The 23,995-nt window shown below is 36.7% G+C and overlaps 1 protein-coding gene across 2 annotated transcripts in view; it reads right to left on the bottom strand.

Moving 5' to 3' along the window:
• LOC107083579 (ephrin type-A receptor 6-like) overlaps positions 1-23,995 on the bottom strand; it is a 238,595-nt gene that overhangs the window by 9,898 nt on the left and 204,702 nt on the right. For both annotated transcript variants that reach the window (XM_015372920.1, XM_015372921.1), the window contains exons 9-13: positions 21,326-21,396; positions 17,807-17,932; positions 16,579-16,764; positions 5,752-5,813; positions 4,222-4,431 (exon numbers count right to left, since the gene is read on the bottom strand). In XM_015372920.1, coding sequence (XP_015228406.1) covers positions 4,222-4,431; positions 5,752-5,813; positions 16,579-16,764; positions 17,807-17,932; positions 21,326-21,396 — 655 coding nt within the window. The remainder of the gene's footprint in view (positions 1-4,221; positions 4,432-5,751; positions 5,814-16,578; positions 16,765-17,806; positions 17,933-21,325; positions 21,397-23,995) is intronic.

Here is a 23,995-nt window from a genome sequence, read left to right as displayed (position 1 = left end):
TACCGTATTGTGCAAGTAGGGTCAAGTAGGTTGAATACATTAAAGTTAGAATAGCTCTGTGTGTTGCTCAAAATAACAGATAAAAGATTTGATACACAAAAAAAAACAATTGTGAAATCACCAATGGCCCAGCAATTACAGTTTAAATGAATACCCAAAGTGTCTCAATACATCTTGAGATGTTTGACTACGAGAAATCAGGACCTCTTAAGACATTTGCGCAAATTAAGACCCCTTAAGACATCTAACGAAAAAAGACATGCACCTATCTTCTAAGATATGCAAGCGCAGAACATGGGATGCAGTCAGACAGAATTTAGTGTTTTGAAGACAACGAAGGTCTTGATACATATTAACACATCCGTTTTTGTCTTTCTTTTTTTGCCTTGGAATTTATTTGCTGCAAAATGCCCTACTTTTTTATTTTTTTCAAATACCAGCTTTCAAAACTTGACAATGGTGGTTTTATATCTCTAGATTCCATATGGCGCATTTACTTCTGCAGGGACAAAATTCTTCACAAAACTGCTACAATATAGCTACAACTAATTTATTGGTTATAAATAACCCCACTTTATGTTGTATGTTGTCCAACACAATAGAATTATTTTTTTACATTATTTGCACCTCTAAAGATTAAAGCTACAAAAGTGAGGCCTTGCATGTTACAATAAAAAAAGAAGACATGTTTTCTGTGCTTAATCTCCTTAAATTTCCATCAAAACTAACCTCTCTCAAATATATGCTTATTAACATTGAAAAAACTGAATCATCCCTCTCCTTGTGGTACTTGCTGCAGAAAGAAATAAAACTATATCATTAAAGCTCATCGCTTCAGCTTTAGTTTTAGAAAGGTATGAAATCCTATTTTAACTTAAAGTCTCATTAACCAAATGGCTCTGAAACTGCACAGGTTTAAAGATCCTAAATGTTCCTTGGCGGCTGTGAGTGGTTCAAATATTATTCCCTGGAGTAAAGAGCTCACATCTTAAAAGCATTTTCAGTAGGATTGTACTGAAGAGGTCTGAATCAGTGGTTATAGTTTTTATAGCTTAAATTCAGAGGGTTGGTTCCACATAGGATTGCTCACCTAGGATTCATGTTATTTTTCCAAAGTGAAAGTGCCTAACCACTAAGGCTGAAAATTAAAAAGTAATACCTTCGAAATGGACCACATCCTGTGAGAATTTAAAACACACCTAGGCACAAAAATACCGAACCAATAACCTTTAACACTGCCAACCAAAAAGCTCAATATTCTGAACCTCCTCTTTTAGCCTGAGATTTTATCCTGTCTTTTTACCTTTACCTTTCATTTCCCCTCTTTGGGGTTCAACCACGGACTGGTAGAACAGAGGGCTCTGCTCTGAGCCATAAACAACATTCCTTTGCACGAAAGCCTCAATACAAAGCATGAAATAATAAATGGTAAGATATCAGAGACACTGTCTTTTTGGCAGAGAAGTCTAGAGTCTAATTCAAAATATCTATATGTAACTAAACATAAACAGCTTTGGCCAGGCTCGGACTGGGAACGACTTTCAGCCCTGACATTTTTCCATCTACACCGCCACCTTCTTCACTTCAAGAATGAATATATGAAAGCTCAGCGGTGTATAAGCATTCAGCCTTTAAATGCAAAACCCCATCATGCACCGCAACATATTTTTTTCAAAATATTCAAACATAAATTCGCCATATATGAGAAGAACATCGTAGTTTGGTTTAAAGAAAGCATTTTTATGCTTTAATTTATTATAATTTAGTTTGTCCAAAGGATTTTACAGCTTGAAGAAATAGAAAATTCAACAATATGCCATCCGGGGATGACTCAGAATAGAGCCGCTGCTTCTCCACATCGAGAGCAGCCAGTTGAGGTGGCTCGAGCATCTGATTTGGATGCCTCCTGGACGTTTCCCTGGTGAGGTGTTCCAGGCATGTCCCACCAAAGGAGGAGGCCCAGGACACGCTGGAGGGACTATGTTTCTCGGCTGGCCTGGGAGCGCCTTGGGATTCCCCCGGAGAAGCTGGCCCAAGTGGCTGGGGAGAGCGACGTCTCGGCCTCCCTACTGAAGCTGCTACTCCCGCGACCCGACCCCGAATAAGCGGAAGAAGATGGATAGATGGACACAATATGCCAACCGTCACAAGGATGTTTAAGAGAAGGAAGGGCTATATATATATTGCATGCATCATTTAGGTAGGTAACATTACTGTCTCACAGGTAGGTGTTTTGGCAGGAGATTAAGCGTTGGGGCCAGTATGATTTAATTTGGGCCGGCCCTCACACGCTGAATTTAGTACCAGCCCACCGGGCACATGGCCGGTATCACAGATTACCAGTCCGTGCCTGGCTTTGGCACAAGCCGCACTTTATCTAAATACTATACCTTTCAATCTTATAAAAATTTTTATAATTGTACTCAGACTTTAAAGGGCATGTCATATTAGTAAGGATTTTCTCTAAGGGTGTTCATTTTTCTTTCTTCTATGCATTTTTTTTTTACATTTCTGTCTGCATGGGTGTATCAACAAAACATTATTATGGTCTCAATTACAGTGATTAGTTTGCTTATTTCCTTGTGACCCATTTAGATAACATGGGAGCTATAGGAGTGAAATCTCAGTCTCAGACACCGGTTGGCCTTTTTTTCTATCTTCTCATTCTTGCAAGAATGAATTGTGCCATTTCAATTGACTGTTACAATCTCCGATACGTAAAGTCATTGATCTGTACATTTTTATATATCATTTATAGTTTCCTTATGTCTAAAGAAGGCAACATTTTATTAAAACCTCCATCTAGAAATGAGATGTCTACTGTAAGATTGCCTCTTAATTTGAAGTTATGTTATAGAATGATAGATAAAGAGGATGTCTTTATGAAAATTTGGGGGGCTTACTTAGAAATTCTACAGTAAAATCTTGGTTTTTCTTTTCAGTTTTTCTGCTTTTCTGTTTTCTTTCTTTACTTTTCTCTTTTTATTTAACATTCAGTGAGGTACAAACACTTATAGTTTTATATATATATATATTTCGTTTTTTACATACTGTATAGAGTATAGCTATGTTAGTCAATATCTACAGTATCTGTAGTCCCCCCTGTTCCATTGTAGATGTTCAGTGTTTGTCTTTACTTCATTTATTTGCATAAAAACCAATAAAAAGTGAATTACAAAAACCCTCCGTCTAGAAGGTTATGCATTCATTGTACATGGTTTGTCTGTTTGTCCGTTAATAAAAGATAATTATCTATAATTAATAATAAAGTTATGGATGAATTTTGCTGTGATTTTCAGAGAAGAAACATATTGTGACTAGAAACATGATCCAACCTTGATTATGATCCAGATCACCATCTGGATCCAGGAAATTCTGTGACTACAGATATTTACTTAAGGTGGAAGTCACAATATGGCGGGGGAAGATAGCTACTTGGTGAATGTTGGAGCGATGCGAGTGCTTTTGTAGTTTGACCTATAACTGGAATCTGAACTTAAATTCATTTCCACTCTAATTTTTGGACTACCGGTAGTTAAATTTTTAAGGCATCAAATATGTGTATTGGAAACACAAGCCATTTAAAAATCATTATAATCTAATTACTATTTGTGTTAGATTTCACTATATTGCTTGCAGTGCGTTGCATTGTGTCACAGCTTACCGGTACATACGTTTGATTTCAGCACATTATATGGATCTTATTGTGTAATGTTCCAATACATCATATCATACTATCATTTCTTCATAAAACCAATTTTATATCACTTTACAAGATATAAAAAAAGCTAAGACAAAGGCGTTTTCTTTTAAAATAAAATATATACATTCATATGGATGTTGTTTTATAACGTTTATACTATGAAATTTTAGTTTGGCTAAATAATAAGATTCCCAAACAAGAAACAAACTACATAAAAAAAACTTTGCATTAAGGTTCACCTTTTGATTTTAGGATCTTAATTCTGGATTTAGGTAAAATTATCAAGACAGAAGCATTTTCTGGTTATTTTAGCAAAAGATAAGCATTAATGTATGCTTGTGGAAATAAAGAACACAAATAATGAATTTAACAAATGTTATTCAGCTTTAAATGCTATCTATTTGAGGTTTATGTCCTCAGATCCACTGAAATAACCAATAGAGAGGAATACAAGATTTAAGATTTTCGGTGCAATAATTCATGAATGTCTTTTTTCTGTTTTGTTGTGCCACAGGTACCGTTGTGGTGTAAGCAGCCTCAGGGTCGTCCTCCAGCACTCGGGACAGGCCGAAGTCTGACACTTTGCATACTAGATTGCTGTTGACAAGGATGTTTCTGGCTGCCAGGTCTCTGTGAACGTAGCCCATGTCTGACAGATACTTCATGCCTGAGGCGATGCCACGCAGCATGCCGACCAGCTGGATGACAGTGAAGTGACCGTCGTGTTGCTGCCAAAGAAAAATTGGACACATTCCGAGAATTAAAAGAGAGAAAGAAACTCCTGGAATTTATCCCAGTCTTTATTTAGAATGTACTGCATAGACCAACATGGGGTGATGCAGGGGTGCCCACATCCAGTCCTCGACGGCTACCATCCTGCATAATTTAGTTGCAGCTCTGCTACACAGCTGAATCTAACAACTGAGGTCCTTCAGCATGTCATTCACCCCATCAGGGGGCCTGGGATTGAGACACAGGTGTATTGGGGAAGGGATAAATCTAAAAACTGCAGGTGTTTGCCTTTGAGGACTGGACTTAGGCACCCATAAGGTAATGCATACCTTTGAAGTGAAGGAAAACAATTCATTCTCATTGCAATTCTAAAGCATAAAGCTGCTATCACTAAGGTTCAAGGACACTGCGAGAGACTTTGCCTTTTTTTGTCACTCACTCGGAACAAAAAGAAGCAACAAATTCCCACACCGGAGCTGTAGATTTCTGCAACTCCTCCAAAGTTATCATGAGCAGCTAAGATCGTTCTCTGATGTATGCTCTACCGGCTTTGTCAGTTTTAAGAGGACTGCCATGTAATGGTACATTTGTAATATGTCAAACTCTTTCTATGCTTGGGTGGATTGAACAGTGTTCTGTTAGATGCTGAAAGTTTTTATACTTTTACACAATCTATCTGTTGCTTTAAACCTCTCCACAATATTATCCTGGCTTGTCCAGTGAGGTCTTCGGTCTCTTGGCTCACTGTAATTCTCTACAATTGTCCTTGAGGCCTTCATAAAGAAGCCAAATTGATACTTAATTATATAAAAAAAACTCCAAAAATAGTGAATCCTGAAAGAAATAAGTTACACTGGAGCTTATTTTAAAGTTTTTGAGTAAAGGGGGGTGAATACAAATTCAAGACACTTTTTTAATTTCCATTTGTGAAAATCCATTAAAAACAGTTTAGTAAATTTCTTTCACTTCACCAATGTGCACTAGTTTGCGTGGGTTTATGACAGACAATTCAAATGGGGTACATTGCAGCTTGTGGTTGCTTTGGGGAAAATGTGAAAGAGATCAGCAGGCATGAATAATTTTTCAAGGTACTTTTTATATCAAAAGAACAAACAATAAGAAAGTGGTTTACTAAGAATTATGTTAGCTATAAAATGACATGACAATATGCTCCAGCAAATATATTCCATTATTCATGAGTCTGCAAGCAAGGTATTATCATGATGTTGGCACAAAGATAGGCTGAAGGTACTAAAATATATTTATGGCTAAGGCCATACTCATGAGGACATAATCGTAATATGTTGAACACTCACTCTAAGGAATGAGTCCAGTGATCCATTTTCCATGTACTCCACGACGATCATCACAGGCCTGCCTGCAAACACACAGGAAAAACACACATCCTGTTAACCCTATTAATCAGATTTTTCTTTCCTTTTCAAACTTCATTTGCTATCAACTAAGGCAGATGCAGAAGGCAGAGTGGTTAACAACCCACAATATGTCAGGACATATATTCTGTAAACAAGAATTGCAATGTTTGCTGTAAATAAATCAGAACAGTCATCTGGTTAACACTTATGAGGCACAGTAGTCTCTAACATTCACGGACAAATTCCCTGCTGGAAAAATACTGCACTTGAGTCCTTAGAAAGAGAAATTAAGCTAAAGTTCCTTTTTTTCTCCTTTTAAATGTTCAGCCTGCAACACAGGAACAGATCAATTATTTAGTCTATGTTGAATACAAAACAGTTCAGAAGGAGCTCCAAACGGGCTGCTTTGAAAATGAAATCCTAATGGTGTTAATAATAGAGTGTTTTAGTAAAAGACAACTGTCAATGTCTGTTTGCTGGTAAGGATTAAACTAATCATCATAGATCCTGGTTTCATAATTCTATTTAAAGTTACCTAAAAAGTGTAGAACATTGAGATGTCAAGATGTAATATTGTAAAGCATCATTACTATTTACTTATAATCCCTGTTTGGCTAAAGCAGTAGCAAGACGAATAAAAGAAGTCACCAGTTTGTTGACAAGGTCAGCTTTAGCTAAAGAGATGAATCTGACAGATAGCTCCACTAGCATTATTCACACATTAGATGCATTATACAGATCAACATGCTCATCAAAGTTAAAAAATAAAAAATGAGGAAATCCAATATTAACCTTTGCCACTCTAGTAATAAAACACCTTAGATATTACAGCAAAAATGTGTTGAAAAGTAATTATTGGGTGACAGTAAAATATCTTCAAAAATCTCTGCAGCTTTTAGATGTGTTCATGTAAGGAAAAGGGAGTTAGATGGACTCATACAAGATGCTATTTCACATCTGTTTTATTCCAAATAAGACAAATTAGTCCTAATTACCTTAATTTTATGACCTTTGATCAGATGCAGGATTAATTGCTTAGGAAGTTACATTTGGACTAAATACTGAATCTGTAGTTTTACAAAAATTGTCACACCTCAGTCTTTAATACGGTAAGTTTAGTTGGATAATGTATCTGACAAGTGAGGTTTCAGTATTAGGGACAGTGTAAAAGTAACATATTTAAAGCACTCAATAATAATAATAATAAAAAAAAAATAATAATAATAATACTTCTCTTCATTTCTCATCTTACTGAGATACATTTTTTTGTTTGAGTTTGAATAGCAATCATTCCGAAATCTCAGCAGAGTAGATTATTATCTACTATGAAACAGAGACAGTTTTTCAAAGCTCCGGTTCCTGATAAGAACTAAACAGTACTCACAGATGCAATTCACTTTTCTTTTTCAAGTATCCTGTGTGTGTCCTTTTGGTTGGTCCCATATTTGGGGATTGCCACAACAAGTCGTTCAGACTAATAATTAGTGCTGCGTCAATGCTACTTTTTGGCCCCAATACAGATACCACACCGATATTGTATTTGAAATGTATATCTGTGTATATATGAAGAACTGCATACTACTTGGATGTAAAATAATTGTCATCATGGCTTTGTAAAGCTGCTGCCTACCTTTGTGAAGCAGAGACCCAGAGTGGCAGTCTGTGGGAGTGGATTTCAAACTCACAACCTCAGGATTCCAAGCTCTATACCCCAACCACTAGGCCGCCACTCCCCAAAGACTTAGCAAAATTTTTACAGCAGATGCCTTTCATGACACAACTGGAATTTGAACTCAGGTACTCCCACATTAAGAGCACAGATTTTAATCAGTTCACCATGGGGACTTTTTCTTTAACAGTAGCCCCCTTCTTCTTGCCTTAATGCATAGTTGCACATTATTTTAAAGGTTTTTAAAAATGCTGGCCAACCATAATACATTTAATGTAATAATATATTGCAATCCGCTTTCCTGATGCTCTTTCCTTCGTGGTTTATATAGTGCAAATAGTGTGATATCTTTATATTTGCATTAATTTTTTAGAAAAATTCACCATGACAAAGGTCAGATCCATTCATGCTTTCGTTTTGTCTCTAATTTAATGATAACCAGTTCGATGCCTTTTTGCTCAGTTTCCTTTTCCATTTTTATTATGATCTGCTTTACTATACCAGCTCCCCCAACTTTATGTTATTTGAACAAAGGCAAGCGGCCAAACAATTAATCTGAATGCGTGCTTTATAATAAATCTGACCTCAACTTCAGTGTTAGGGTTTGTTAAGACAGATCTCGGAGATACTGCTTTTAATTAAAACTAGCTTTGTCGAGCAGAGAAAGCAATAGTTAGCTGTTTTATGCATTAAAGTTTGTATGAGTTTGCGTGTTTACCTACTGCATGTTTTGCATCTACTTTATTGCCATAAATTGCAATGAAATCATAAAACAATTTTCACAAGTATAAGAGATTTACTTTATAGTTATATAAAGCTTATTACGATTGGAAGATAAGAGCCTGACAGTGCTAATTAAATACACTACAATGTTACGTTCATCACAGAACAGTTCAATTCAGTTTATTCATATAGCGCCAATCCACAGCACATGTGATCTCAGGTCACTTTACGGAGACAATTCAACCAGATCATACCGTCAGATTGGTTCAAAGTTTTCTATCTAAGGAAAAGCTGTTGAATGCATCGACTCATTAACTTGTGTGGATTGGAAACCCCTCAATGAGCTGCAGACTCCTGGATTCCAGAACTGTTCCTGTCTGATCTGTATCCCTGACCTGGATCGGATTCCTGCCTGCTCGCTGAGGTTTCTGCATCGGGGACAGTCTGGGTGGCTCTGCGCCATAGCTCGTTTGGTAATCCATTGACTGGAGCCTGTTTTCTTCGAATCCTATCCTTCCCTAATCCGATCCTTAACTGTAATGAATCCAATCTAAAATTCCACATTTCTACAATTAAAAAAACCCAAGGTAAAAATTTTCTAAGTGAGCTGTAATTGTTGGCTGCTGATTAAGCAACAGCTGAACCTCTAAGATTTAAAACAACTGTTGCCTCATCATAAGCTCACTCGGAAAAAGTTTTGGACTTATCTCAAAGTTGCTTATTAATTGATTAAAGACAGATGAAAACTGGGAGTATGACTAGATAAATGCATGACAGGTCAACATACCCATGGTATCTTTAACTAACACAAAGCCATTTTTTTAAGCTGTTCATAATGAAACATGCACCAGATCCAAAACACAGCATAATTTAGAAAACAGATGGTGAAAGCATGGGCTTTTGAACAGCATCGTGTCTTTGTTGTTTTTTTATTCCTGCAAAGCGCCAATGACACATCCCTTGCTGCGTCTTCCAAGTCATACTGGCTGCACAGCGTGTCACTATATTCACTGGAAAGGACTAATCTAATGTTGTCTTTTGTAAATCATGAGGTAATCCTTTTAGCGTGTTCTTGCAGAGGGGAACAAAAAAATGCATTTTTTTTTTTATTTGGACAGAAATGAAAGCTAAATAAGTCTCACGCTTGTCAGGGGAAAATAGAAGTGTAATCCTGGATGGTTTGAAAGTGTGCTGTTCTGTGGAATCACACCTTGCTTGAGGCATTGGAGTCACAGTTTCTGGCTTTTTAATTTGCAATATCATATCACAGACATCCTAAATCTGCTGATGCTCTCTCGCCACCAAATCCAGTCGGGACCGAAAAGAAATAATTTGATCAAGCTTAGATTTTCCTGAGCTAATTGGAAAGATCTGGAAACAATATAGAGTTAAGCAGTGCGGCTACCTGAACAAAAACAAACGCACCTGTTTATCGCAATCTAATATGTCACCTGTTTTTTTCAAAGCAGGTATGGCATTCAGTCACAGCACAATACTCTCCATAATTAGTCTCCGAAGAACAACAGCAGATGGAGGAAGTGATAGAGAATGAAGAAAAGACAAACTAGGCAGACAGGCGGACGGGGAGAGTTTACCCAAAATAAATTCAATGTGATGCCCCACTGACAAACACAAAAGGCTTTAGATTGCATGATTTGATGTGCGTAGTGTGCTGCGAGTGCAAATTTCACAGACAGTTTTGGGAATCCGTTTGCTCTTAGAACTTTTTCTCCTCCACTCGCAGATGAAGATAATAAATCTTTAGAATAAAACACCTCCTCCTTAATGACAGTAGTGGGGCTATGCTTTAAGGCACTGATGGATTTATCTTGATCTTGCTGCTGTTTTTACAATAAATGAGCGTATAAAATCCCCCAGGCTATACTTTTAGAAAAGTTATTAAAATTCAAAGAAGTTCAAGAAAAAGCTCAACAAAATAAAATTGTGGTTTCAGAGTGATTATTATAAAGCTATCCCAGGAAACGGAAGTAAAAATGTACAGAATTACTGCATTGTTTTTTCTGGGTCGGGAGGTCAATCAGATAAGCTTTTCTGAAACCATTATCTGATCTATTAAACAGAACCTTTTAAAAAATCAGTGTTAATTATTCAATAATAAAAAAAGAAACCATAAAAATTAGCAAAAAAAAAAAAAAACAGAAACAATGGCCCATCTCAAATTTGTCAACATCTTGATGTTCATTGATGTTTCAGGAAAATATTCAATAATCTGACCATGAGACAGTGAAGGAGCTGAACCTGCCCCACCAGAACAGTTTTCTCCCCACATCAGCTTAGCTAGTTAATTTACAGAAATTTTAGACGGCAAAAAAAGTTATTTACTACACCTGGTAATAAAATTCAGAAGGTGTGGGCCGCTTTTAAAGAACATAATGCCAACAGTCAGACATAGTGACAGAAGTGTGATGGTCTGGGTTTGCTGTGTTGCTTCAGGGTTTGTACTGCATGGTTTTCAGTGATTAATGGACCCATGAATTTCTCTCTCAGGCAGAAAATCCTAAAGGAGAATGTCGGATCATTAGTTTATGACTTTGACTCCAAGCACATTTTCTTTTTTTTTCCCCAATTACCCAAAGGATATAAACAGGCCCACATTTCAATGGCTTGAAAATACAAAAAAAAAAAAAAAATAGCCATGTCTACATCATGACTCCATTTAGACCACAGTTATGTATCTGTATAAAAAAAAAGGCGATTCATGTCAAGTATAACAATTCTGTGAAGAATGAGTGATAGAATTCCACAACAATGATGTAAATAGACATTAGAAATAACAATGCCACACACAACCAGTTATTACATTTACAGGATCATTTCCCTATTTCGTATTGGATCTATGTGAAAGGGAACGCTAAGCTATATAGGATAATATATACACCTGGATGTGTAATTTTTTTAATTGCCTTCTACAAGTTAGTATCTTCTGATCACCCAGCTTTGAAGATATTTCACTTTTAAGCTATTTTATTCCTTTAATTTCTGTATTTTAAATTATTTGAATAATTTTCCTTTCCATCTGATCCACGATCGGTCTACTGCAGAGGTCAAGGATTAGCGGACCGAGGTCTGGACCAACCTGCTGCCTAATCTGGACCCAACCTGATTTTAAAAATGTATTAATTATCACATGTTGTCCAACGACAGTGTATAACTTCACTTGCGCTGCTTTTCCTGTTTATATGGTAAAGCCGTATTCTAAACACAGCAGGCAAACCTGTGGCAAGCCGAGCGATGGTACGAAGGAGAAGATGATGAGAAAAAGAGAACAGAGAAAGTGTGGACTGCTGGAAGAAGCTGCAGTGAACTGGTAAAGAAAAGTTAAATGGTGCTCAAAGACGACCCTGTGCATTTAAAGTATGTTTGTCTCAACCTGCTGCTGTGAAGCAGGATTCTCCACCATGAACGTAATCAAAAATAAATATGGATCCAGGCTCAAAATGAGCACCTTGATATGTGCTTGAGAATGGCTTTGTCGCCATTCAAACCCAGGTTTAAAGCCTTGCAGGGCAGCCTAAAGGCCACTGCGCTCATTAAGCCAGAAAACCCCCCAAAAAGGTTTAGGTTCAGGTGTTTTATAAAATATGTGAATCAGGAAAGTGTCTATATATCACAATGAATGATTGTTCTCCACTTCAATAAACTCTCAAGATTTTTTTAAATATTTTTTTTTATTTAAAATTTCAATGTATAACATAGATGCATTAAAACTTGCTTTTTATTTCAGAGTTAAATTCTGTTTAAAATAACAGATCATAATAAAAAATCTCTCGAGACCTTTACTGGTTGATGATTTTCTGTATTCGAACCCAATTTTTACTGATTTGTAATTGGTTACCCCTGGTCTAGTGGTTATCTGTCATCACACTCTCAGCATTTCTCAGGGTTCATTTTCCATTCAGGTATTAAGATTTAGGAGTTTTGGTGACTTGTGTTCTAAAAGATGCTCCCTAAATACAGAAAACACATTTTCTGTTATGTGCAATTACAAAGACAAGATGAAGATCATTCCTTAATTTTTATTTTCCTTTAATTCACAACAAAGCACTTTTGTTTGCCTTTTGCATTAATAATGCTAAACGAATGACTTGCATCACCTTCAACATAAAAGTTGAAGACTGGTGTAAAACACAATGTCTCATTCCATTAAATCTTTTCAGTTTAAGGAAAAGTAAAACCCTTAACCTACGGGATACTTTCAACATTTCATCTACCAGTATGGCTCAGATTAAGATATTATAAACTTATTCTTTTGCCAAATTTTTCGGCCTTGCAAAATTCGTACTCACTGAACACCATCATCACAAAGATTAAACTTTTCTTGGCCAACTTTAAAGTTTTGGATTCTTTTGAGCTCAAAGGAATATAATACGTTTGGAAAATGCTTGAAAATCTGAAGTAGTGTGATTTGAAGTGGTAAAACCGCCTTTGTTCTGACATCTTTGGATAAAATCCAGTTCAACCATATGCTATCAGAATTACCTGATTAAAAAGCAGGGTCGCCTTATTGTAAAATAATATTGCAACTTTTAATTAAACCCCTCATTCTTGCAGTTCTATTCAGAATAAATGACAGTTTTTACAAAGAGATAGTTTCCTTTGCATTACTTAGTTATTCAATGTCTTGTGATGGTCTAAGATTTACAATTCAGCTAAAATATATGGTAGACTGTGGTTTTAATGAGATATAAAAAAAGCATTTAATTAGTATGACTACTCTCCTGAGTGACTGTCATAAAAAAGTTTTTTCATTCTGCCACAGTGTGGGTCATGACCCAGTATTACCAAATGTGCATTTTTTTTTTATTATGACACAAAAACAGACTATTTACATGTAAGGGTGCCGAACTTTAAAACTTTAAAAAAGCAAATCAAATCTGTCATATATTTAACCTTCACACATGATAAATACATTTAGAAGCCTTTTATTACAAGACTTATCATATTGCTGTATAGAGGGTTTTAATCCCTACTCAGCTAACTTAATAGATCATCAAACTCACATTGAAATCTATGGTTGAAATAATGCCAACAAGCAGCTCTAATTTAATAATGCCCATCTTTGCCTTTTAAAGCCTTTATCAGTAGAGTCTTTATCAGCAGGGTCAGAGCTGGAGATTGTCCTCTATCTGCATGCAGAGAGATGCTGAAACCCTTCAGGGGACACATTTATATTCACAGCGATGTCTCAGTTTATACACCCCCTGTAAATACAACCATATGTTGCGCCTGGTAAGCCCAGTAAAACAAAGCTCGTTAACAAGTTTGCAGTCGTCCCCTCACCCTCTTTTTCACTTTCTCACAGTTTTTTCACACATCTTTTGGGGATACAATGGATTTCTGCTCAAAGCAAACAGGGGAACATAAACTAACACAAACATGCAAGTCAGATTCCCAGATGTAAGGAAAAACAAATATGTCAAGTAAAGCAAAACCCACCATTGATTTTACCTTGACAAATGTTTTTTTGAGGAAAAGCCATTTAATGAATTGTTTTGTTTTTCGAATTAAAAGCGATTTATCTGTCAACTGCGCCTTAAATAACTTCTCTATTACTTTTACTTAATTGGCTGCTTGTGCCCCCTGATTGTTGATTGCAATAGGGATACTTGTTTATGTGCTTTCTGTCTGACCAGCTTTTTTATTTTCTCACTACTTAAAATGTTTTTTATACACTCATTGGTTAGATAAACACAGAGGGAGGGGGTAATCCAGGACGCCTCCTGTATGTTACTGCACTGAAAACACCTTTCATGGTGTGTGGATAGTTTTCACAGGAATTTGCTAATGATGGTTATTTATTTTATTACAATCTACATTTATTTTTTTTAATAAGTCATCCATACCGAACCCAAAAAGGATGCAATGCCCAAATTTACAGAATGCAAATAAAATGGCTGCATCCCACCAACTCAACCATAAAATCGGGGGCATGGAAATTTTATAGTAATCCAAAGGGGGGCCCAGAAGAAAATCTTTGGGAACCACTGGGTTAGACAATGTTTCAAATTTGAAATAAATCAATGAAAGCTGTTATATCGTTTTGCATTTTATTTGAGAAACAACAGCAAATAACAGAAGTAGCAAAGTTGTACTCCACCTAGACCTATGAAAACCTCATTGACTGATAAATAATAATGTCTCTGTGTTTACGCAAGTGTGTGTGCAAGTGGAAAGAGGGTAGTGGCTAAAGGAGGAGGGCAAAATAGGTTGAGCGCCACCGCAGCACGGGAGTCAGAATTACGTCCAGGAGCAAATAGATGAAAAAACACTGGAGGAATAAAAAAAAAATAAAAAAACCGAATCGATTCTCTTGCGCACGTGTCGATGCATCAGATCGTTCGGCTGTTGGATTGATGCATCGATACAAAACGATTATTATTTACACTCCTATGCTTTATATTAAACACCACCATTGTTTCAGGAAGATAAAGATTTGCCTGGCGAAGGAAGTTTCATAAGACACTCCTACAGAAGTGTGCCTTTCCCCCCCACAGTGCCTTGAGGACAAAGCAACAGTCTGCCTTTCTCTCCAGGCACCAAATGCTGCTGACCAGGGGCTAACTGGTTGCAATGGGATGGTTGATATTCAGAACCAAATTGCTCCAATACAGACTGTTTGCAACATTTCTCTTTGAGTTGTTAGGAATTTTCAGATGCTTGGATAGGCTTGAAAGGCTGGAGGAGGATTGCTTTGCAGATGTGCACATTGCTGGAACAAAGAACACCCCTGCTGTGAGCCTGCCATGTTAAGTTGCTAAATGCTGGAGAAAACTCAAGCTTTCCAAACAGAGATGAGCAGAGGTACAGGTCGGGCAAATGTCAGCAAAACATTTGTTTTGTTCATTATTTTTGATCATTTTTAAATGTTTACTGTTGAGTAAAGATAAGCTGACAAGAGGAAATGCATGGTACAGTCTACTAACTTTGCTGAGCTGTTGTTTATAAAGCTAGAACAAGCTTTAGTTCACTATAGGTTTAAAGTCATTGATGGGTCTGCCAGAAAAAAAAATAAAAATCAGAAACAACAGCAGCTGATCCAAAATACTGCTGCTTGTGTTCTCACCAAGACTAGAAAAATCGAGCACATCATCCTGGTTTTAAAATGCTTACACTGGTTATCTGTAGCTCACAGAAGTGTTTTTTTTTTAAACCTGGCCCTGGAGGAACAATACCCTGCATGTTTTAGAGGTTTTGTCTGCTTCAACATGACTGATTCAGATGATTGCAGTCCAGCAAAGCCTGTTAATCTACTATCAATTGATATCAGCTGTGGGAAATCTGGAAAACATCCAAGACATGCAGAGGAGGCTGCCTCAAGGACCAGGATTGAAAAAAAATTGGCTCAGATAATAGGCTTTAAAATATTTCAATTAGTTGTTGAATTTCTAAATGGTTTAGCACCACAATACAAATAAAGAGTTACTATCATTTTATCAACCTTCCTGAATAATCTTCTGGTTTCAGTCTAGTTTATATCCCCTGGACCAGAACCAAACATTGAAAAAGCACCTTCCAGATGTATGCACCTTTAATCTGCAAAAAAAAAAAAAAAAATCCCAGAAAACTGCAACAGCCAAAATAGAAAATTTTATCTCCCTATGATTATCAATTCTATCTGGTTGATGATTTTTATGATTATATGTGATGATTCTGTGGTTTTGGTGATTTTCTGTGTTTTTGCTTCACATTTGTTCTCATGTTTTTATGATATAAAGCGTTTTGAATTGCCTTGCTGCGGAAAGTTCTATGCAAATACTTTACTTTACCCTTTTAAATCTGAAAATGTGGAAGAAAATGCTGTACTGAAATTAAATAAAAACTTTTGTTTTTTTTACCTTCAACCAGAAGTATGTGTAGAACACTAACACTGCGGGTCACACTAAAAACAATATACTCAGGGAATGGAGTGAATTAAAAGCAAAAGGGAAGAACATCCTCTTACATAATGACCCGTGGAGAGTCTTCCTGAACAAATCGTGAGCAGGTATGGATGAGAGATGGAAATGATCTTCATAAATTCTGACTAAATTAGCTCTTTGCAAAGAATTATGGGTAAAAATTTGGTGCTTTTGATGAGCAAAGCTGGTAGTTTGTTGCTATAATGTGGAGAAAATGGATAAAATAAAAGTGTGAAAACTTTTTAAAGGCTTTTATAGAATCACAAATATAGCCTACCCAAAGTTTAATTAGTTGAATAAAGTTGCAAAAAGCCCTGCAAATAAAAGATGCTGCAACAAATATCTACTGTAAAAAACAAAGCAACAGTGGGACAGTATAAAATATAGATTTCTGTTTTTGAAACAACCTGTTTTTTTTGTTTAAGTCCAAAAACAAGAGTATCAACGCCCTCTTACTTTTTGTGACCACTCCTTCCAGCCTGATAATGTTGGGGTGATCAAACTGGCCCATGATTGATGCCTCGCGCAGGAAGTCCCGCCGCTGACGCTCTACGTAACCGCCTTTTAGAGTCTTTATTGCTACCGCAATCTCCTTTTTCCCAGGTGTTCTCAAACGGCCGCTGCACACCTCACCAAATTCCCCTGCAAGACAAAACACACACACACACACAATCTAGTTTCCAGCATTTCAATGGTGATTACACTGAATCATTTGCTTGAACTTTAATCTAAATCCAGGCTTTGAGGCTATTTCAATGTTTCCTATGAATATAAATTTAAGACAGTATACATTTTACAGCTGATTGAAAAGCTTCAATCAGCCACAAAATGCATTTATTTATACAATTTTGATTTCATTGATGTCTTTCTGCTTTTTTCTCCAAAAAACAAAAAGCACATAATACACATGAATATAAAGATATAAATCCTCAACACAAAATTCTGCTATAGCTTAATATGACACAGATATTACCTCCTTTACTGTTTCTATTTCTTTTATTGATTACTTTTACCGTTTATCGATTCTCTATGAATGAATTGTTCTAGATATATTTTTAATGCCAGCTGGAAAGTATATCGATACAATTGGGATCAATTAAATCAGCACTATAAATAAATAAAGTAATTCAATGTTTGTCATTTGAAGAGTGCATGTGATCGGCATTTGCGGCACTCCTTTGAAAACTTTCCGTGGAAACCCTCCCTAAACCCTAAATAAGTCATTGTCGGTTTGGCCAGCTTTAAAGAGAAATTGCACTTGCATATTTAAACACGGTAAAAGAACAAAGGCATGAATATTCTTGACAAAATTCCCCCCATGAGCCTGTAGCAAAGCCTGCCACCTGGGGGCAGTGTTGCAGTTTCCAGCTTATCTTCAGCATCATAACTTCTTTTATCAGTTAAACTTCATTACATGTGTTTTCTCACATGTATTATAGAAAAATAACACCTTTTTTGGCTCCCTAAATCAATTCAAGATTTAAAATCCCTTCAGTGTGAAGAAATGACAGTGGAATAAAATACAAGACACTGTGTGTGATTTATACATAGGAGGTTCATTGTACTCATATCAGTAAGAGAGCTGATCATCTTCTATAAACATTGTTGTCATTGCAGATGTGAAACGACCCTTTTCTGCCCACGTAGAAAATGTTATTCAGAAACATCCCATCTGTGATTCTACCTGATCCGATCACCCTCTCAATGCGGATCCTGGACGGGTCGATTTCTTTAGTGAATTCATGGATAGCCTGTGAGGGGTCTTCATACGTATCTGGGTCCACATATGTCTTTGTTCCTGGAAAAGGAACTATTTGGGAAAAAAAATGTGTTAACACATTTTCTATATCAGCCTGTTTTCACAAAACTATGGAATTACAGTAATCAAACAACAGAAACAATCATTTAGTCACACTTGAGACACAAGTTTCAGATTGAAAAAGACACATTTAACCATTGGTATTGATCACAAACAGTGTGGGATCGAGCTACAGTACATGGTTCGATATCCTCTCCCCTTCAGAGCGTAGGTCTTTTTGCTGAAAATCAGCAGGGCAGCACCCTGAGCGCTGAGCCAGTCATTTAACTTGGCACAAGTTTTTGTCTCTGTTTCAATCAACCATCCGCCCTGCTAAAGCGTCCTTGAACAAGCAGGTAAATGTTTTACTGGCCGTTGCTGCTGTTCTGCCTTTGACCCTGACCTCCCGGAGGAGGGAGGCCATTGAAAAGAGTAGTTGTTTTCCATTTGGGATCAATACAGGATCAACACACCCAAAACAACAACCCGGCGGAGTAAAAGAGGTAAAATCCCTGCAGCTCCTAACAAAGCATCATCATCGACGGTATTTCTTCCTAAAATTAGGTTGAAAATTTGTTTTTTTCCTTTGCCGTTTTTTATACCGTCCTTGCTCTCTGACCCAAATCTTAAAATACTCCTCATTCCTCTTTGTTCTGTTCTAAAGTGACTTTCAACCCAATTGCCCTTTTCCTTTTTTTTTTTTTTTTTTCTGTATACTTGTCTTTTCCTATCCTCACTTTGCAAACATTTCTACCCTTGTTTTCACTTTGTGCATAAAGTATCTTGTAAAAAGCATTCATGCACCTAGAACTTTTCCTATTTGGTTACTTTACATCCTCAAAAATGTATGTGCGTTTTTTAGATTTTGTCAAACAGACCCCAGAATAAGTTTAGCACAATTATAAAACCGCAGTTAGTATTATTCAAAGTAGTTTATAAACTGAGGCAGCTTTATATGGCACTGTAGAAGGTAATGATACAAGATTCTCAGACTTTTTCATAGAAATTATGAGTGTGGTTTACACAAATGTTTCACCCTCTTCTCTTTCTCTTTTCTATCTTATCACAGCTGCAGGTATTTTAGGGCAGATCTACTGAATATCTTCCTTGGCCATCTATCTACCAAGTTCTGCTGGAATTTTCTAATTAGCGGTTCATTTGTTTCAGCTGTGTTTTAAGCAGGAACACATCTAAAACAAGAAGCCTAACCTGAGGTTCATACCACCTGTTTCCATTAAATGGCCGTTATTAGCAGTTATCAATTCCATAAAATGGCTCCAGGCTCCCGTTGTTTTTCAAAGCATGTCTGTGCCTATTGGCCAACACTCTGACCAATTGTTTTTTTTAATTACGCATTAAATCGGTAAATGGACCATATAGTGACGCATTAAAGTATAATATTCTACTCTCAAATTATCTTAAAACGTACTTTTATCGAACAACAGCAGCAGAAGAGAACCTTTAATTTTCAATGAAGCGCTCCATTGAAAGCTGCTGCTGCTGCAGTGAATGCTACTCTTCAATAGTTGTTGCCATCTTCCTTGTTGTGCTTTCTCCGTCGTGTACTGTAGGTTTGTCGTCACGCCCTCAAAACCCCGCCCACTTTGCATCTAAAAAATTCAAAACATACCTCTGCATTGTGATTGGCCCGCCAGTTGTAGGGCCAGGGGCATTGACCGAGGCTAGGCCAACTCGCAGGCAAAAATGAATTTGGCCGCTGGCGGTTGGGGCTAGTTTACTAGAGTCTAGTAATAGTAGATAAAAAGTATAAAGAAGTAGTCTAAGACTACTTCTTTATACTTTTTATCTACTTTATTTACAGCCTACTTTCTTTTAAAAAGCTGCATTTTAAAGCTTTACTACAAGTAAAATCATGTTTCAGTTACAATGATATAATGTGGTGTTTAAAAGCAACTCAGTTGACAAGATACAAGACTTTTTTGGGAGGTTTTTTTTTTATATGAGCGACATGCCGATCATCTTTTGTTTTTACAATAGAGGAAGAACTACCAAGATTATGTTCAGATTAAACATAAATAGAATAATTATACGGGTAAAAAAGGAATTACCTTAGGGATAGGATTAGAATTCATTCGGTGATAACCTACTGAGCCAACTGTTAGGTAGGAGGCACAGTCTGAAGGCATTCTATGGGACTGATAACCGCTAATAACAGCCATTTATTGGGATAACATCCGAAATGGCTGCTTCATACAGACCACATTTCCGATTGTTTTCTCTCTCCATTATAATAAGCAGATGAGCCAACTATTATGGTCAAATAATTGAAATTTATTGATCTCACATTGGAGAAATGAACCTATGCATTTAACCCATCCCCTTGGGCAGCAGTGAGCTGCCATGGTGGGGTACCCGGGGAGCAATCAGGGTTTAAGGGTCCTGCTCAGAGACGCAGACCACCACTCGCTCCAGTTTGGTGGTGCTGCGGCATGACAGAGAATGGTCACTTAAAGCTGTCATGAACCAGGCCAGGGCTCTCTATTACAACTGGGCCAGTGGGAATTGCAATATTAACTAGAAGGACTTTTGTGATGGAGAGGAAAATACCAATAGAGTGTCTGTGTGGTCCTCTTTCACTGTGTATGCTACATTGTTTTAATGAAAAAATCGTAAGTCCAATAACCGAATATGTTTGTTTGGGAGACAAGTCATTGATGTCTTGTTGACAGATTCTCCCACCTTAGCTGTGAATATCAGCAGGTTCTCCAGAGTTGCCATCAAGGCGGATTCTCTGAATGTTGTTCTTTTTGCCTGAGTTCTCAGTTAAGATAGACAACCAGGTCATGGTAAGTTTGTTGTTTTGCCATCCTCCATTCCCAGATAATGACAAACTGGCTTGTTTTCTTCTTATTGACTAATAAAGCTAGTTATGGGGTATCACAGTATAGCTAAATGAATAGAAATGAACACAAAACTTTGAAGATGTTTTTTTTGTTTAAATGTTAATTATTTTGGCTTTACTTTACTTTAATAGGTGAAAGCTGAGGAGGAGGTGAAATCAAAGATTAACCACAACAGTAATAAATAAAAAGTTAAAACATTTTCTGCATCATTAGAAACTAAATTCATCTTTGCTCAAGTTCCACATGATCTCATTGTGAACTCTTTCATACATGAGCTGAGCTTACCATGCACAGGAACAGATCCACATGGGAAGTGATCCATCCAGCATGCACATTGAATGCAAAGAAAAGAGCAGGTGGCTAGCTACTAAATGTGACTCACTGAATGCCTCTCAGCTTTTTTGCTCCCTGTTTACTGGCAGACTGCAGCGGCAGACCAAGGAAAGCAAAATCCTCACTAGGCAGATGTCTTTTCATAGCTTCTTACCAAGAGATTAACCATCCAAACTAAAAAAAGCATGTGGTAGGCAAACTGATTTACCATGTCCATTCTGATAGTCAGTCCTTCTTTTGTCCTCTGAGGTCATCTTTGCCTTGAAATACCACTGACACCTGGAAAACAGACAATAAAGAGGGACTAAGAAAACTATGGTTTTGTGTTTGATTAGAAAAGAGTCGGATCATCTATGAGAATTAGACAAACTACCTTTGCACACTTTGGGCACTTGCATTGGCAAACCTTGAATAAAATCTTTATATCCGGGGTCGGGGTGGATGGGGGGGTTATGGTACTCTCGTACCAAACAAAAACCTCTTTGGTCACAAGTGGAGCAATATACATCATAGACATTCATGGATGAAAGTCAAAGATAGATTGGGTTCGTAGTCTTTGGTGTCTCTGCATAAAGTCTGGAATTCAAACAAACCCCTCAGCCTTTTCTCTAAATTACAGCCGACTTAACGCAGACACATGCTTTATACAAGACAAGCTGTTAATCTGACTTTGACTCTGCCTCTTCCAAGAACTACTGCATTAAAAAACACATTTTAACTCCGGTCTATCTCTCTGTGGAATATATTGCCACAAAATATGAAATTTATAAAAAATCATGTCTTTAAAATTGAATCTTAAGAAATCTGTAATTAATAAGGAAATTCTGTTTCTTTAAATAGGGACATCATAGGGCATGTTTTTGCTTTTCTTTGGTTTGTTTTGATTGTCTTTTTTTAATAATGTTGTTTCTAGTGTTAGTTTGTTGTGTGTAATGATTGTGATGATTTTTGAAGATGGAACCTAGGAAAAGGATTCTCTACTCTCGTAGGGACTAATGGGGATCCTTAAATAAATAAATACACACATCACTTCAGACATCCTTTTAATAAGCAGGAAAAGCAGACAAATCTGCATTTGCCCCTTGTTTTGCTTCTTCATTAAAACCACTAAAATATCAGCCTGGGAGATGCTTGAAGATAGGGAAGGTCAAAAGGAATAATGTCTTTGTTCTTTTTAAGCCGTTATTACGGTTCCTAACAACGATGAGGGGACCTCCTTAGACAATAAGTTATTTTGGATCATAAGAAAAAGCATATCCAGTTTAATGATGACCTCCTGTTTTCGTGTATCAACAGACAGTAAAGAGAGTTAGGGTGTTGGATGGATGATGGGTGAATGAATAGATTGATGGATGGATGATGGATGGATGAGGGATAGATGGATGGATGATGGATGGATGGATGAGGGATAGATGGATGGATGATGAATGGATGATGGAGGAATGGATGGATGGATGGATGGACGGAAGTTAAGGGGACAGACAAAAGATGGACAAAGATATATTGACTGATAAAAGACAACCAGGTGTATCATTGGAGGGATCGTTGAATGCATGGTCACACTAATGAAAAGAATAAACAAATAAATAATGGATAAATGGAAAGATAGATTAAAAATTAATAGTTAGTTAAGATAGTTACAGCTTTTTTATGGGATGCAGACTGTTTTGGATGCTATTTCCATAAACTGTCATTCCTCACACAAGTACTAGACCAAATTTAATATCTAATTATCTAAGTTCCAGACTTCACCAGGATTGTCTATCAACATTCGTTTGCCTAAATTCTAATCCTGTGTCAGAAAGCAGAATAAAAGTATGCATCTTAAGAATTATGATGCAAACCAATAGTTTTCCTTTTTTTTCTTTGCAGTACAGTGAAATTCACACATCCAAATGTAAAGGTGTAGGCTGGAGGTTGCACTAACAAGCTGACACCAAAATGTGTTACTTTAACAGAGGAAGTGAAGTTGAGAAAAAACAGAAAGAGTACAGCTGATATGAACCAATAGGTAAAAGTAACTAGGGCATCATTATCGCACCTCAACTGCAATTAAGATATATATTCACAAAAACACGCTGCTGTACAATATATTTACATCGCACCCTTCCTAATTAAAACTCATCTCCAGACATGAGTACACTAGAAGCAAAGCCTGCTGCATAACGACTTTCAACTTCATCTTGAAACACAAGTAAAAGGTAAAAATGAAAATGAACAAAGCACACTTTCAACGAACCTAAGGGGATAGAAAACAAACATCCCAACGCCTGTTAAACACACACACATACATGCGATCTCCTTACATGGAGGAATAATTATAAACACCGCCGTGTTTTCAGAGCACATATTGAAAATACTGTATGGAACCATAAAACGCATGAAAGTTTGAAGTTTTTTTTTTATGAGCTCTGAGAGATTAAGACAGAGACAGCAGCAAACATAAGGCTGCTGCCAAGAAGTGTCTTGAAAATGACATTAGATGGCTGCATCTGTAAAAGACAGTCTCGCTCTGAAATTAAAATTGAAGGAAACACAAAGCAGTCTGCATGAGTCATGTCCATAGAGAGGTGCTAGAATGTATGGCAGCAGTGTAAGTCAAAGCTGAAATGCTGTCTATATAAAAGTTGGAATACTCCATTGAGAGTTGCAGCAGGAAACTGTAAAAGCAAGCTTACCTTAGGCGATAGAGTGGCTTTAAAGCTTGTAAACAGTTTGAATTGTTCACAGCTTATTTTTTTATTCATTCTTTGCCTTTTTATTCTTTATTTTCCTTTTTTCTACTTTCTTTCTTTTACTTTTTGTATGTTTGTATATATATATATATATATATATATATATATATATATATATATATATATATATATATATATATATA

Source organism: Cyprinodon variegatus, unplaced genomic scaffold (genome assembly GCF_000732505.1).
Source record: "Cyprinodon variegatus isolate N-32 unplaced genomic scaffold, C_variegatus-1.0 Scaffold77, whole genome shotgun sequence".
Classification (NCBI taxonomy): domain Eukaryota; kingdom Metazoa; phylum Chordata; class Actinopteri; order Cyprinodontiformes; family Cyprinodontidae; genus Cyprinodon; species Cyprinodon variegatus.
The sequence above is the reverse complement of the archived record's forward strand: the minus strand, read 5'-3'. Positions and strand labels throughout refer to the sequence as shown.